Here is an 18140-nt window from a genome sequence, read left to right on the forward strand (position 1 = left end):
AGAAGAAAATTTTTTTTATAACCTTTTTTGGGGAGATTTGTTTTCAAAAAAACATCTAAGAAATAAACAGTTAACTTCTTGATGCTCTCTATCTTTAGGGTAGGCTTGCCTAACAAAATTACAAAAAAATTCTAATATATGAGTTTAAATTAATGTAAATGTAGTAACATTTGTTGAATTGTTTTAAGTATTATTTTTAATTCCATAACATCTTAAAATTGAAATGTGTAAAATTTTTTAGAGTAAGTATACATCTGATTTGTGATTGGAAACTTATGTGAAACAAACGCTTTTTAAACAAAGAAAATTGATCAATTTTATATAATCAGTGTAATGAAAAGAAATGTTTGAAAAAAATATAAATGTTTTTTTTTTAATAAATTTCTCAGTAGTTTTTTTTTTCACTTTCTTTAATAATTTTGCTTCTAAAGTTTTTTAATATCAGATATTATTTTTAGTATAACAGATATTATCTTTAGTGAAATTAAACTTGCAGGTTAAATTTCACTGCAATTTATTTTTATTTATTTATTTCAATTCGGTTTGCAATGCAATAGAAAAATACCTAATTTAGGTCATTTACAGAAACAAGCTGAAATATCAGCAACAACAAAAAGTAGGAACGATCTAGTTTCATTTCACTATTTCCAATTTCGATAAAGAAAAATTAAGGATTGATTATCGACCCTCTAAACCAGGGTTTCTTAACCTGTGGTTCATGAACCCCTAAGGGGTCCATGAGTTATATTTTGGGGGTCCGCTGACTACTCCTAATTTTTAAAACGTCTGGAAGCCTACCCATTGCTTGTAAATAGAACTATGACAGCTGTATTCCGGTTTGCTACAGTGTATATTTGTGAAGATGAATTTTCCACACTTGTGACAATAAAAATATAACATCGATTGAATGTTGAAAATGATATACACGTTGCTTTGTCGAAAACCATCCCCCAATTAAATTTAGTAATTAAGGAAAAGCAGCAGCAACCTTCACATTAAAAATTTTAATTTTCAAAATTTTGTATACTATTAAAATAATAAAATTAAATGTTTTCTAATAATTGATGTTTTTTGCAATTAAATTTTTTTTAACGGGGTGGTGGTCTGTGACTTCTTAAAAATTTTTAAAAGGGGTCCATTATATCAAAAAGGTTAAGAAACACTGCTCTAAACTAAAACTTTAAACTTTCACAGTTTGAAACTAAGGAACAAAAAATGCTTGTTGCTCCATCTTTTGTTTCTCAGCCTGGAACTCGGCCGAATTATGTTTAGTTGGTTTGAGCCCCTGTGAACTAAATTTCGTTAAATTTGGAAATAATAAAGCTTACTGAGTACGTAAGAAAATTGTCCTGATTTTTCTACTTAATTATTTGCATCCTTTTATGCAATGAATTATAAGGTTCGGCCTTTTTTTTATGAATACGTTTTGTTCCGTAATCACAGTCATTGATATATTTTTTTGAATCCTTGTAAAAATGAAGTCATTAGAACCAACTCATTGAGGGACCTAATATGATATTTAAGTGGAAAGGGAAGAAAAGCATTATCGAAATCTGACGAAGCATTATCGAAATGATCACAATAATTTTGGCATTAAAATAATAAAAACCAGTTTATTTCTCAAATACAATTACTAATAAAAGGGAAAAGTACTCTTAATAACTTTTACTGGGCAAAATAAATAGTATGAACGAGTTTTATAGAATAAAATTTGATGCATGTGACCCGAAATTACTCGTCATTTAGCTTGATTAATTTCCTACAAAATACACCAATTTAGCTTCATCTAAAATAATAAAATGAAGAGTTAGTCTGCCTGTACGTCTGTCTTCTAACTCCAAAAACGTTCGTTCTATCAGTCTGAAATTTGGACAGCTGATGCAAGGATCAAATTTAGCCCCCGATCTTGAAACTTGTTTGAAATTTCCATATAGGTAGTGTAGTAATTTTCATATAGTAGTCCTCTGTAGAGCGGCAGGAAAATCGAATTTTTTTTCTTTGACTTAAAACTCTCTTTTGATAAAAATGAGAATGCACACGATTTTCTTTATTTTAAGTATTTTAAAGATTGCATACACATTATTGTAATATTTACCAGCTTATAGCTGTCATTAAAAAAAAAAAAAGAATTTTTTGCTAGTTCTTTAATATTTAATTATTTATTCGTTATGTCACAGAAACTCAATGGTTAGCATAAATAAGATTTTGAGGCCACATGTTTATTGTGTTTAAAGTTATGCTTTTCAAACGGGAAACTATAAAACCAAATAATTTAAGATCAACAGTAATGGAATACCTGCAAGTGACGTAGAGTAGGTATCTCGACCCTGTTGAAACGTGGCATTTGTTTACGTTATCAACTGTTCTTTCCATTCTATTTCGAGTAAGCCAAACCCGTCAAGTATCAGCTCTCTTAAGTGACACATTCTAATTTCTTTCATAAAGATTTCAATTCTTTAACGGAATATTTCTTACTTAACACAAAGACAGGCACTATGCCATGTAGACTGTAAACAAACTAATTATACATCGAAGTTACCAGGTACACAAAACAGAAATATATCACTGTTACAATAAAATACATTAAAAAAATAATAAATCTAAGTTAAGTAAGTAAAACAAGTAGACGAGAAATAATTATATTTTAATAAATTCACTGTGCGACACGGGGGTTGCATATAATTAACTTCACGTTAATTAACGTTCTAACTTATGTGGAGAGACCAATTGAAATAAAAAAAAAAGTTTTGTTATAATTTATGTATTGAAAAGCAAAGTGAATGGCGAAATAGTATTAATTCGTGCATGAAAAACGTAAAGATTGTAATGCTATTATTGACTCCAATGAGGCTTAATTAGTTTTTGTAATATAAATGCAAAATAAGCTGTGAAAACAAAAAATAAAATTTATATAAAAAAACGTTGAAATAAAGAAAATAAGCTGTCAAAAATTAATAGAGAAATGGTACTAATTCATTTTAGAGAAATGTAAAAAAATCAAACTATTATGGACGCCATTGATGCTTAATTAATTTTACTAATTGAAATGAGAAAAAATACACTATGTACTATGAAGCAAAATGAATAGAGAAATGGTACTATATCGTTCAGAAAAAACATAAAAAAACGTCATATTATTATTAACGCTAATAGTGCTTACATAATGTTGGCAATAATTACTAGTTGAAATTAAAAATAAGCTATGTTAAAAGCAAAATTAATGAAGAAATGTTACAAATCCGTTTAAGAAAAGCGTATAAAGTCGTCAATCTATTATTGACTGCTTTGATGCTTAATTTTGGTAAAAGGCACAACTGGTATTATGGTAAATGGTGTAGTTTAAATGGTGTACCAGTAATGTGCATTTTTGTAATAGATGCTGCAAAAATAGGTTTTTCATAGCCCCTTGAGGATATAAGTACAGTATAAAGTTGCTAAATTTTGTGAGGAACAACATTATTCCAGATGTTTTTGAATACATTTAAACTTTATTTTGGGATGAACTTCTAAAATTATGTTTTGCTTACTCTAATAGCGTAAAGCCACCGGGAAGGACAAAATATAATAATAAATTTAAAAAATGGAATTATTTTCACTGTATTAACTTGATACAAGACTCTCAGTTTTGATGTCATAGTATTATTCAGTACTGACATATTGATTGCTCACCTTTTTTCCTCCCCGAACGAAAAACGGGTACTCAGCTAGTATACTGATAGAATAAAGAAAAGTTGTAAAAAGAAGTCATGGAGCTAGATATTCGTAGATTAAAAGGTTTTAAACTAAATACTGTATTACTTCTGAACTAAAATTCTCCAAAGAAAGGCAAATCAAGAAAAAGAAGAAAAAAATCGAACGAATTTTTAAAAAAGTGAAAAAAATTCTTCTTTCTCAAACGTATTACTTTACAGTATTTCCATCATTAGAATGCATTTTTCACCAAGTCATGCGTATTTCTATTGAGCTAAATCTTATCTTATTTATATATTTATGGCATCGAAAAGAAGAAATATCTTTTTGCCCTCCAGCATTGGCCAGCGGAATACTTCACAACGGCAAATGGAAGCTGGAAAACTATCTTTTTTCAAAATAGGCTTAGCACTAAGCTATTTTCCTAAAAACTTCTCAAGTGTCGTTGGATCGTAGTGCAGGAATTATAGTACTCACGTGCTTGTTGTTGAAGCAGAGACTTTACTCCCCTCCCCTTATTTCTTGCTGGGTTTTTTTTTCTCCTACCTTTTCTTTATCACAACAGCCCCTTAGGAATTCTTCCGTGCATCTACCCTAAATTCTATCTTTGGATGCTTTATTGTTGGGACCCTTCTCACTTTCATATGCGTGTGTTGCAACTTATTATATTACAAAGCTAGACTCACAAGAAACAAAATTGCGTCATTCCTGGGTAATTTAATTCTCTTTTTGTGCAATTATTAAAAAAAACTTTTAGCTGTGTGATTTAATTATAAAATAAGGGCTGACGTATAAGCTCATGGTTTAAGCATTTAATTAAAGCTTTTCGTTTTACTCTCTAATTTCCTTCTTCATAGCACTTGTGAATTCACTGAATATTTGAAGCTATTAAACAACTGAATGAAACTAAAAATAAAAAAAACACTAATAAAACTACACGTTTTTTCTTACTCTGTTAATCTTTATTTATTGAAGTTATACTTCTTATGCGACTACCAACAAGGTTGCGTTAAACGTTTAACGCTACATTTTCATGGGCCGAGAAATCGCGTGGTAGGATCCAGTTTTCCCTCATTCATGTCCATATTGTTTTGGTTCTCACTAGCATAAAAGTCATAAAAGTATTGTTTTTCTATAAATATTTTTTTAGTTTGTTTTGATACACACATAATTTAATAGGGTAGTATTTTTTATTTTCAAATTTAGTGGATAACAATTGTAAAAAATGAGTGAAAACAATCCCACTGACAATGCGACGGATTTAAGGTTATGTCAAGGTATGTCTCTTGTGAATATCAATTGATTGTTAGGTTTTCTCTTTTGAAATTACATTATGACGCATTCACATACATTATTAATACAAATACATTTTCCAGGGCGAGACGATGAGGCAACCACAAGCACTTCCACTGGTTCAAGAGGTCCACGAGGGAAAAATGCACAATATTACCGTGATTACAGAGCACAGAAGCGAGCGGAGCAGGAAAAAGAGTCGTTGAATAGAACTAGTGATCCTTCTACGACTGCTGATTCTTCTACAATTAACGTCGCATGTTGCGAAGTTTAACTTCTTCCGCGTGGAGGGACTCCACGCACTATTTTTTTTTATAGCACAGATTAACTTTCATCTACTTGGATATAAAGCTAACTGACAAATTGTGTTCTCCATTCCTAAGTCTGGGAAAAGAGAAAATAAATTTTATCTAACGTCATTTCAGAGAGTTTGAAAATCAATAATAACAATCCCTGCTATGAATGATTCTTAATATAGAGAGTAAATGAGAAACGTACGGATGAATTGGGAAATCAGTCACTAGGCGGGATAGTCAGTATAGGGAATCAGTGACTCAGCTTGTAAATAAAGCTGACCGGATTTAGTTTTAAATTAATAATTGTCAATTGTAGTGTAGATGAATTTGTAACAGATTGCTTTCAACAACTGTTGAGTGATATTACAGACTTGACGATTTCCACTTCTTTCTTGATTGATACATTCATCAATAACGAATCCATTTATTATATTGATGCATTTATTATGAATTCTATTAACTTAGTGAAATGAAGGAATTTCGTTATTATATCTTACGATATATTTGTGTATTTTCTCATTGAGGAATTTTCTTGTTGTTTGTTTGTTGACGTATGGGAACGATCAGAAGGGGTGCGATTGCTTTTGTTTTCCAATGACGCCATCTATAGCCAAGAATTCGACTTCTGTCACACTCATACGCCACACCCGTTTATAGGATGGACCCATTCATACATCCATTCATTCATCCACAGATCGTAATTTTGACCTGAATCAGAGAACGATCAATCTCCAATTCAGTACCGCCAGAGGTTTTGATTTGTTATGGGAACATGGAGGACTTTGAGACTCGACATATTTAACGTGCATTAGTCACCATTTACTACACGGGGAGTCTTCGGCCGTCAGGGATCGAACCCACGACCACTTGGACATGGGCCCAGTGCCCCTACCAACCAGGCTATCCCGGCTAGAAATTTTCTCATTTATGACTTTAAAACAATTCATGCATTTTTTGATGCATTTATGAAATTGAATTACTATTATAGTTTTTTGAACAATTTTCCTTTCTTTTTTTTCTTCATAGTTTTGCTGCAGCTATGTTATTTTAATGAGCAAGAATTTAAACCTTTTTTTGGTCCAGACAATAAAATTTAAAAATATGTAAATAAAGTTTAATTTTTATCATCTTTTTATCACATTTTACTTTAAATTATAAAAAAGTTAATTAATTAATTAAAATAATATAATATATTTATGATTCTTTTTTCTTTATTTTAGCTTCATTTTACGGAGCAAGCTACTTGAAAGTTCCCTTGCAAGACGCCCAAAGCACAACTAACATTTATTTTAAATTTCGCACTTACAGAGCAAGCGCATTTCTTTTCTTGGCAGCTGGTTCTAGTGATTATTGTTTAATAGTCTTGGAAAATGGAAAAATACAGGTGAGTGTTCCTTATTTTTTTTCTTCTTCATATTATATTAAAGATGCAGAAGCCTCGTCTGCGAGCCAAACTTCCAATTAAAACTCGCTATATTTCTTCCCCAACTCGACATTTTTATGCATCTTCATTTCCGCTACTACCTTAGCCATTTTTTTTTCTCCATACAGTTCTCGATCCGTGTTCCAAAGTATTACAAAAGTCCATCGTTGTTTAGTTTTGTTTTATCTTTCTGCTGTTGCGCACATTTATTATGAATAGTCTGATGTCAGGCTTTCCTTCGCGCTCGCTGGAGCAATTGTTTAGAGAGATAGGAGTTAAAGAGCGACAGGATTTGTTGACGCAACTGTTGTTGTTCTTTTGCTTTTTGTCATGGGCGGGAAAATGTTCATTTTATTTTGAATTATGAAGAGTTGTTTACAAGGCGGTACTCAAGAAGGATGAGGCAAGAGAGAGAGAATTGTCCTGGTGGTTAATTGACAATCCAACTGTCTTTAACGACTCTATTTCTGTTTATGAGATTTTTCTCTTGGTAGTAGCTGATCGCAATTATTAAGCAAGGTTTTTATTATATTTTTTTTAAACTTTGTTACCTGAACTAAAACCTAGTCAAATAATCAAGTTTTTTTTTCCTCTTAAGAAAACGCCAAACAGGAGAGCTGGTCGTTGAACATCGCTGGATTGTCTACTGATTAATTTTCTACTGAGGACCCAACCAAAATTCCTTTTAAAAAAAAATTCAGTGCTTATTAACAAATTTTTTTTATAAAAATAGCAAATAATTTATTTATATCCATATAAAAACTACAGGGATAAAGGATATTCGAAAATTGTACGAAATATGAAAATAAGGCTTTTTGTGCTTTGTAGTGTTGCTACAACTCTCTTTCCTTTTTATGAGTGTCAGGCAGCCTATTTCTGCACAAACTGCCTGACTGTTTGAGATAGCCTCTCTGTGAATAAAATAAGCAGCTCTGTCCTGCCCCTCTTTTCAGGTTTTCTCTCCTTGCCCCAAAAATTGGCAGACCAAAACTGCTTATTTTATTCACAGAGAGGCTATCTCAAACAGTCAGACAGTTTGGACAGAAATAGGCTGATTGATACTCATAAAAGGGAAAGAGAGTTGTAGCAACACTACAGTTTTCAGGAAAGGGCCCGCGATAACTTTTTTCCTGGATACCGTAAAACCTTTGTTCAGCCTTTGTGGTTTGCATTTTTATTCTACTCTTTTTATCCTGCGATTTTTTTTTCTTTCCACAATTCGATTGCTTAATACGCTGCCTAAATACTACTAACAAATATTGTCACTTGGCCCTAAATCCACTGTTTTTCTATCAATTAATCTATGCTTGTTCTATCAATTAACTGCAATTATTTTTGTTTAAAAAAATGTTCAAAACGTGTTAGAAATGAAATCTACCGATTCAAGTGAGCATATTTATCTTAAATGTTAACTTCAAGAGAATTTAAACAGCAAATAATTATATTTGGAGTAAAGTACTACCTGACTAAAAAACATTAAATATACGAATTCTCTAAAATTCGATTTCTCAGGAAGTATTCAACCGATTTCGCTCAAATTTTGTATTTTGCCACGTAAAATTACATACTTTAAAATGATGCAAAAAATTATATACCTTACATTTTTCGACCATTATTAAATAAAATAATAAAAAATACTAAAAATGTATTGAAAGTTAGATTTTGCATGGGATTATCTTTGGATAAACGAATTTTATAGTTGTGTGCAAAAAGTTTTCATTTCACTTAAAAGTTTTTGCGATATGACTGAATACGCAAAAGTAAAATTAACATTAAGAGGTTCAAACTTTGGACAGCTCTCCTGACCAAACTATCGACACCATACTTCCCAGGTTGCGGCTACCCCCCATATTTTGGGAGTCAGAAATCCGAATCCGTCTAAAAAAATTAATGCTTGTTCAGAGAAAGTACGTTTTTGTGTCTGATTTCATAACTTAAAGTATCGTCTATATATGTTAATTAGCATATTTGAGATCAACCCCTCAAACCATTAAGATTGAGTCCCAGAACGTGAAGACCCCCGATCATTAGATCAAAAGTTTTTCAGGGTGGTCCGTTTTTTTTTTTCTTTGGAGCACTGTACATTTTTACTAATATGCTGTACGATTTCCGTGCGGAAAAAAAAATTAAAATTTCAAGAATTTTTTGCAAATTAAAAAAAAAAGAATGGAGAATGTCTTGGAAAATGGCAAAACACAAGTGAATATTCCTCTTTTTTTACATCATATTTGGTTTGCACATCATCTTCTGCAAGTCAAACTTACAATTAAAACTTCCTTTATTTCTTCATCTACTCGACATTTTTATACATATTCATTTCCCCTACTAGCTTAGCCATTTTTTTTCCATCCTATTCTTGATTCGTGTCCCAAAGTATTAAAATGGGCCATCTTTATTAACTTTAGTTTTATCTTTCTGTTATTGCACAGATTTATAGTGTGAAGTCAAACACCCCTTTATGATACTTCATGCAATGATGCTTTTGTCTAGAGATTCGATTTTAAACAGAATTATTGTTCCAACTGTTGTTTTTCTTTTGTTGTCGTTTGCTTTTGAGATAAGAGAGAAAAAAATATATATTTGAGTTAGACTTTTTATTTTTGAGTTAGAAGAGTAGTTTTTATTTTTCTCTTTTTATTCCGAGAACTTCCCCCCCCTCCCCATTATTCTATTGCTTAATGTACTGTTTAAATCCCACCAACAAATACTTGTTCTTGTAATTCACTCAAATGTTTTCTATCAAATAATTATAATAATTTTTAAGAAACAAATGTGTAAAACGTTTACGAGATAAAAGCCGTCAATTTATTTTAAATATTGACTACATATTATCTTCTAAATATTGACTATTTATCCAGCAAATAGTTAAGTTTTGAATTAAATTCTACCTGATTAAACATTTACTTAAAAATAAAGAATTTCTCAGAACCTTCAATTTAGGAGAACTTAACTATGTAAAATATTTTCCCATTAAATGTTGTTGACGTATGCCTGTTTAGGCAGAGGGGGTGCGATTGTTCTTGTTTTCCAGTGGCGCCATCTATGGCCAATAATTCGACTTCGCCACACCATACGTCATTCATTCATCCACAGATCGTAATTTTGACCTGAATCAGAGAACGATCGATCTCCAATCAGAGGTATTGATTTGTTATGGGAACATGGAGGACTTTTGCGACTCGACAGATTTAACGTGCTCCAGTCACTTTACTACACAGGGAGTCTTCGGCCGGTGGGGTTCAAACCCACGAACTCTCGGACATGGGCCCAGCACCCTACCGACCAGGCTGTCCCGGCCCTTCCCATTAAATGAATTTTTAATAATATTTTGAAGGTAACTCAAGAAAGAAAACTTAAACTTGAAGAAAACTCAAATTTTAAGAAGCTTTCGTAAATTTAAAAAAAAATTCATTGCCTTTGAGAAAGACAAAACAAAGGTGAATGTTTCCCATTTTTTTACATCATATAAATATACACATCATCTTCGGCGAACCAAATTTTAAATTAAAACTTGCTATGCTTCTCACTTTAACCGTTACCATTCTATTTTATCTTATCCATTTTCCCCATCCATTTCTTGATCCCTGTACCAGAGTATTAAAAAAAGTCCATCGTTATTTAGTTTCATCTTTCTGCTGTTGCGCGCGTTTATTATGAATAGTGTGCAGTAGCTTAGTGCCCCCCCCCCCCTTTACCAGGGCTCTCGAGAGCAATTGTGCTTTTGCTTTTGTCTAAGTGAGATTGAAGTTCAAGAGCGACAGATTTGTTGTCGCATCGGCTGCTGTTCTTTTGTTCTCGTTTGTTTTTGCGATGAGAAAAATGTTCTTTTTATTTGTGAGTATGAAAAGTAATTTTGCATTTTTGTTCTTCTCTATTTATGCTGCAGAAATATTTTTTTTGTTGCTACATTCTATTGTTTTTACGATGTCTAAATCTCACCAATAAATATTTACTCTTGTCATTAACGCAACTTTTTTTTTCTATCGATTAATTATTGTTATTTTTTTTTTAAAAAAATTGCAAAATGACAAAAAAAATCATCGATTCAAGTGAGCATATTTAGTTTAAATATTGACTTCTGAATGATTTTATCTGTAAATATAGGAAGAAAAAAGCTTTGCGCTGAGTTTCAAACATTTGTACATAGTTGTATTTAATATTATATCAGCCGAAATCTTCAATATCTTTTGATCATTTTATCATTTCGTCCTCTCGAACATAAGTGTTGTGAGCATTAGTTCCAATTAAAAATAAACAAATAAATAAAATAAAATAAAAGTTTGTGAAAACGAGTTAATTCCAAAACTTTATTCGAGATTTGATTACATTCCGAATTATGTTTTAATTTGAAGGTGAACTAGTAATTGATATCGACAGTAAAAATATATTAAATTATATTTTTTTCGTGCAGATCAGGTGGCCTGATGTGAGGCAGGTCAGGTGGTTCGAGCCAGGGCTAAAGAGAATAGAAGGGCTGGTTCACTCCTTTGAAGTAGCTCTCGCCGCGCCAATCCTCCGATTTTCTCTAGTGACGTGACTTTGGCGCAAAGCTCGCACTTTTACCTCAAGAACGGAACGTTCGGCCTTACTAGCTCTAACTAATATTGGAGCATTTCTTTTTGCGAGATATTCTAAGACATTTGTTATTTTCTATAAAGACTTTCCTCAGTTTTGCAGTGAATTTACAAGAACTTAAAACTATTATCGAAATGCCAGTTTGCGCGATTGCAACTTCAAAGAATTTTGATAGAAAAACAAAAGGAAAAAAATATAATTTTCCGCATGTTATATAAAGTAAATGAACAACTATGTAAAGAATGGATTCCGAAATGACACAGTTAATACAAAACAGCAGTACGTTTATCCTGCCGTTAAGAACTGTTATAAAAATTCATTATCTAAATAGTAACCGCCTCGTTACTTCAAAAAGAAAGACAGGTGAAAAAAAATTAAAAAATGGATAAAGTCAAAGAAAAATAAAATGTAAATAAAAAGTATAAATAAAATATATAGTATATGGTTGGAATTCTCCTAATTTCATAACATATTTTTTAATGCAGTTATTCTAAATATTTATCATTTTTTTTAAAAATTATATTATCTTAAATTTAAATATCTATAAATTATATCATTGTAAATTAAAATATCTATAAACAATTGTAAAATTTCTAATGTCATTAGGAACCTAAATTATTATTTTGTTTCAGTATTTTGCGTTTAAGGTTGATGTTTCCTAATGATTAAGTATGAGCAAATTGCTATTAACGGCATATTTTAAAATCAGGGATTCTAAAAACTCAACTTATTGTTATAAAAGAATATATAGATAAAAAAAGTGTCGATATATGCTTTCATTTTTCTTAATAATTAAAGTTAAAACTGAACTTTTTAAAATAAAGTATTTAGAGTGTCATTTTCGTCAACTAGTAAAACATTTTTATAAGTTTAGAATGGTATTTTTTTTAATATAATGGCCAAGAAAGTTTTTTTGAACTATGTTTATGAACGGAAATAATGTTTTAATTACGTAAAGTTTGAAAGCTAATAACCAGAAAAAGTCTAACTTATTTTTACAAAGAGAAAGATGCAAAGTTATCATAATATCTTTGCTTGCGATTTTCGAGATCTGTGGACACAGTGACGTCATGAGGAGGGAAATCGTAGCTTCAGCTCTAAGAACGGAGTGAACTAGCCCTTCTATTTATTCTCTTTAGCCCTGGGTTCGAGCAGGTAAGCGTGCCTGACTGCGAAGCCAGTGGCTGCAGGTACGAATCCCGCTCTGGGCATGGATGTTTCTCTCTCTGTGTTGTCCTCTGTTGAAATGTGTTGACCTCTGTGTGAATGTGGCCCATTCTATCAGGGGTCTGTCCAGACATTTTGTGAAAGGTCCGTTTTTCGTGAAATTGTGAAAAAATTACTCACATTTTTTCAATCAGGGTCCGCTTTCATGAATTTGTGCAAATAGGGTCCGTTATTACAAAAAAAAAACTTTTTCAGGGAGTTTTTAAATTGTAAAGACATACATGATAATGCTCAACACTGTAAAATTATAATTAAAAAAATTAAATTTTAAAAAATAAACAACAATTGCTGCTTCTAAATTAGAGATGCAACATACAAATATTTGGTATTTAGCCTATACTGCTGAACGCAGAATATTCATTTCGGACGAACAATGGAAGAAGCATCTGACAAAGACAAAACTTAATTCGTTTACATCCATCTTTCTTGTTTTCTGCCTTGGGAAGGGTTTATTCGATTAACAAAATAATAATGAAGGTAAACAAATTTGTGAAGGGTCCGATAAAAAGAAAAAATCATTTTGTGAAGGGGTTGGGGTTTTTAAGTTAAAATATTTTGTGAAGGGTCTGTTTTTATGAAAAGATATTTTGTGAAGGGTCCGTTAACGGACCCAAATTTCTTCTAAACAGACCCCTGCCTATGAACGGGTATCTGTGGCAGTGTTTGACGTGGGTAATGTTGCTGGCCTCCGAGCAACATTAGTTTAAACAAATATTGTAACATGAACTTCTTATACTAAAAACCTATTTTATGTAGACATGAACTTCTGAATATCTCCTCATATTTAACCAAGCCAATTTTTTATTCAAAATTATTTTGAATATTAGTGAAAATTAAGTTCTCTAGTTAAGTTTGTCTTCTTAAAGTAGCGAAGTAGTGACTACATTTCGAAAGTAATTTGTAGTCGCTACATTAAAAGTAAAAGTAATTGTATATGTAGTTAACTTTCATTGTAATAAAGTAGTTGTAGTTAAGTACAAAGATAATGTAGTTTTTTCGACCACTGGACTTGGCCATCCAGTTCCTTAGGCCTAAATCTGATGGACAATATTTGAGATTACCTTGGAAAACTATATGCTTTTTTGAGTAAGTTGCTGAAACAGGGGTTACTCTATGCCTTAATCTTCGTTCCTCCTTCCAACATAAATGCATAGCTGTTAGAGGAACACATTCTTGATTGAAAGTCATTTTTTGTATTATTTCATTGAAAATTTTAAACATAAAACAGTCATCTACTGTTTTCTTTGTGAATAAACATTTCGGTCGAGGTTTTCTTTTAAGCTAGTTTCAATGTGGCAGTCAAGAAAGTATTGTTTAGTGCACATTTCCCCCGGATTTCTCGTTTCTACGGTCATACGTTTTCTAATTGGACTCTAAAAACCTGTTGTAACTTAACTTCAGGAGACTAGTGGTTTTAACTTCGAAATATAACAATTTTACACAAAAAGTAGTCCGGAAAGCAAGTTTGTTTCTTTGTCAATAGTTGTTTTTTAAGTGAATTCAAAATTAGTAAAAATAAAGAGGTGAATAGATTATGAGTAACAATAATATACAATTTATAAAATGGTATGAATTTTGTTTTCCGCTGAAATTACTGTTTCACAATGAAATAAAAATCGATTGCCAAGCAAGTCACCAAAATTAGGGAATGAATCGAAAACGAGACATACCCTTTGAGCATCATACAAAAAAACAACTTACTGTTCTAATTTTAATCTTTCGAAAACAAAATATTTAAAATCTAGCCTCAACAAGTCTGGAATGCAAGTTCTGCTGTGCAAAAGCTTTATGAAACTAAATGCTTCCGAAAGTATTAATTAAATTTAGTAGAATTAATCTAAATTAGTTCTAAATTAAGTAGATTTTATCATAAATAACTTAGTTAGCTCGGAACATCAATCGAATTAGACGCGAATTTTTACTCCAATCCATTATAAATATTTAAACCCTTTTAACTCTCACTCGATTTATTTAGCATTTAAATCAGAAATGTTTTAAAAGTCTGTCATTCAGTTAGACTTTCCTACTGAAACTTTGAAAACTCAAATAAATTTTCGTTTAGATTATTGTATTAAAAATTATTGCATTGTACTTAAGTTAAAATGTCTTTATTTGTAAAATTATTATTTTAATTCTTCCTCTGCTCGAATTTGATCACAAAAACTAGTTCGTTATTTCCCCTCAATTAAATTATTTACTTGCGATCCTTAATACTTTATATATATATATATATATATAATGGAGAACACTTCGAAACTTACACTTTTTTATCTTTCTCAAAATCATTTTAGAAATTTAGAGGAGTTTAGATGCAATTTGTCATACTTACCAATAATGTTTAAAGTTTTTAGAGGCGTGAGGGACAAACAATAAATTTCAAACAGAAAATAATGTTTTTGCACAATCTATGCCAAAATATTCACCAATAAATTTGTAACTTGTATCAGTTATTTTGGTTATTATATGCAATAATTACCCAAAAATTCATAAACCTAGCTTAAATATTTATGAAAATATTATCATTTTTATAAAAAAAATAAATTTTTTTTGTTGTGTGTGTGTGTTTTTCTTTCTTTTTTTTTTTGCTATAACTTAAAAAAAAATATTGCATAAAATTAAGCGAAATTTTTGGAGTAATTTAAAATTAATTACAAAATTGCTGATTTAAAATTTGAGAAAAAATTGTTTGAAATTGTTTAAGAAATGAGTAATTAAATTAATTCCTTCATACTGCGCATGCGCAGAAAATTACTTTTTCTTAATTTTTTAGTGAATCGTATTTGGCAACAAATTAGAAAAGTTCGATTTAAATATCTCAAATTTTTCAAAAAATTAAAACAACTAGTGGGCTGCGCCCCCTGCTCGCTAACGCTCTCCAACCCCCAAAAATTGCTACGCAATCTTATATGGTTTGCTTCGCAAACCAAGATCGCTTCTCTCGCTACTAACTTAGGTACATTGCAAGTGCACAAAACTCTAAGAATTCACAACAATCATTCAAATCCATATAACAACTTTTTTTATTAAAAAAATTACATATTTTTAGTTAATACTAAGTCATTAAAATAAATTTGAATTCAAATAAATGACCTGTAATTCGTTAAACCTATTAGAAATGTTCTATGGTATAAAATCTTAAAGCGTAACAGCACGACTGAGACTTATTTTTCAATGAATAACTAATAACAATAATAAAACAAATAAATTCGTGATATAAATCAAAAATTGTCAAATAAATTCGTAATATATAAATTCGTGAAAGAAAACGCTTTCGACAAAATACTAAAATAGAGATCTATCGACAAAGACTGCTCACTTCTGCCTAGCTTAATAGTATGAGATTGCCGCAGCTGATAGGTTGAATTTCGGAAGAGATCACATTTGGTGAGAATGCTCTCTCTGGTTATTTCAGTTTCCGTTTTTAAAAGCGCTATATGCTGAGCCATCTCAGCTAGATTTGGCATGTGACATTTTTAGAGGCAATCATTGGTCGATTTTCTAGCTTTGCCATTCGGGGAGTTGTAATGAGGCTTTTTTTTGTCGCCGTGTAAAAGAAATATATATAAAGATTTTCTAAGTAGTTTTCGTGCTTTTTAAGTAGATCATCAAGAATTTCATTAATTGGAAAAGAGTAGTAGTATACGTAGGTTTTCGAAGTCGAAACAGCTTAGAGAATCCATTTTTTTTTATAGATTTTGAGGTTTATATAACTTCTATGTCTTAAATCTTACACTGTAGCTTGTTTAATTTAATGATAAAATGGTTCTAATGGACAACATATGGAATTCATGGGTTAGTGATTTTTCTCTCTCTGAAGTAATGTAAACAACTCGCCAAAGAAAGGACACCATTTGGTGATGCTCTGTTTTAGTTTAATGTATGACAAAAAAATAAATATGTACTAAAAACTTTGTTTTATTCTTTAATTTATCAGTATTGAATTATATTCTTTTAATAAACATGATGACATCCTTGAATTTTTCTTTAAACCTTTAAAAAGTGTTTTAATAAAAAGATTTCGTGCTAAATATTTTTCTTGAGATTAACAACACTAAGGTTAAAGGTATACATTCCATAAAAGTGTTCTAATTTAGAACATAAATAACATCAAATGTGTTATATTTGTAACCAATTCATATTTTTCTATAGTATATAGTGTTATTTGAAACCACGTAGTATTGCCGGCAATCTACGATGTCTCACAGAGAAAATTTGACCAATAATTCATTCCTGTTCTTTTGAGAAAATTCTTGTGTTATTGAAAAATATATAATAATTTTAAATTTTACATTAAGTGTTCCAACTTCAGGGCGATTAAGGGCCACTTTGTAAATGAATGAAGTGAAATTTGGGTACAACTTATTTTCCTGTTAGAGCTGGAACAGGATTAAAGGGCGAGAGAACAGCAAATTTTTTAACTTTGGAAAATAGCATATGGCTGCTGACAACCCTAATATATATAAACCAAAGAACCATTACATTATGACCACCCTGCGAATAACATGTAGGATCACCTTTAGCCCTCAAAACTGCTAGCACCTGCCGTGGCATTGATTCCACAAGGTGCTGATAGGTAGTCTGAGGTATCTAATACCAAGCGCTCACCAACTGGTCCTGCAATTCTCTCACATTGTGAGGGGGTAGCGTGGCAGCACGAATTTGGTTTTCGAAGTGGGACCACAAATGCTCTATTGGATTTAGGTCAGGTGAATTTGGGGGCCGAGACATGACTTGAAAGTCACTAGAATGTTCCATGACGATTCGACCCTTATGACATGGTGCATTATCCTGTTGGTAAACACCATCCCCCGCAGGAAAAACTGTTGCCATGAATGGGTGAACCTGGTCTGCAACTATGTTCAAGTAGCTTACAGACGTCAGGGATTGTTCTATGAGGATTATGGATCTTAATGTGCCCCATGAAAACATTGTTCCTAGACGAGAAACCATGAAAACCTGGGAGAGCCCATTGTTATAGATGGAGGGTGGTCATAATGTAATGGCTCTTCGGTGTATATATACTATACCTTCAAATTGATTAATTGCATCTTATCTGAAGCTCGTTATTTTAAAATCTATATGAAAAACGGAAGCTATTTATTTGATTTTGCGTTTTATCAATTAAAATAATTTTTAATTTTTTCCTTTCGTAAAATGATACCTTATAATTAAGCTATTTGTTTTGCCCAAGCTAAACTTTTGAGAGTGATGTAACAAAATATTCAATATTGCCTTTTACATTTTTGCAGAAAATTCGAAATAATTACAGCGTTAAACGCCAAATCGTGAAAATTTACTCTTTAACTACCATCTTCTCCTGGCGAAAAGACATTTATTCTTGATGCTCCATTTAATGCAAATCTGCGACTAATTAAAAAGGCGGAGCAACAAAATGCAGCCAAAAGAAAAGATGACAAAGCGACCACCATTTTCCTTAATGGTCAAATAGGGTGGAGACAGTGCTTTTATTTTAAATAACTTTTCACTTTCCTGTCAACAAGTTAATGTGAACATTTTTTTTCTGAAATAGCACTCACCGAGAATTTAATGCCAAGATAGAAGCCAAGTGTCATAGCCAAGTGTGAATGAAATTAATAAGCTTTTGAAACATGGCGACTTCTCGGTTTAAACGCCAA

General features: G+C 31.3%; 1 protein-coding gene across 2 annotated transcripts in view; it reads left to right on the forward strand.

The window, feature by feature from the left end:
• Window positions 1-18140, forward strand: part of LOC107436488 (chondroitin sulfate proteoglycan 4) — a 169270-nt gene that overhangs the window by 131459 nt on the left and 19671 nt on the right. For both annotated transcript variants that reach the window (XM_021146516.4, XM_087167447.1), the window contains one exon: window positions 6500-6663. In XM_021146516.4, the coding sequence (XP_021002175.3) occupies window positions 6500-6663 (164 nt within the window). The remainder of the gene's footprint in view (window positions 1-6499; window positions 6664-18140) is intronic.

Source organism: Parasteatoda tepidariorum, chromosome 7 (genome assembly GCF_982258835.1).
Source record: "Parasteatoda tepidariorum strain Cologne lab strain chromosome 7, Ptep-v5.0, whole genome shotgun sequence".
Classification (NCBI taxonomy): Eukaryota; Metazoa; Arthropoda; class Arachnida; order Araneae; family Theridiidae; genus Parasteatoda; species Parasteatoda tepidariorum.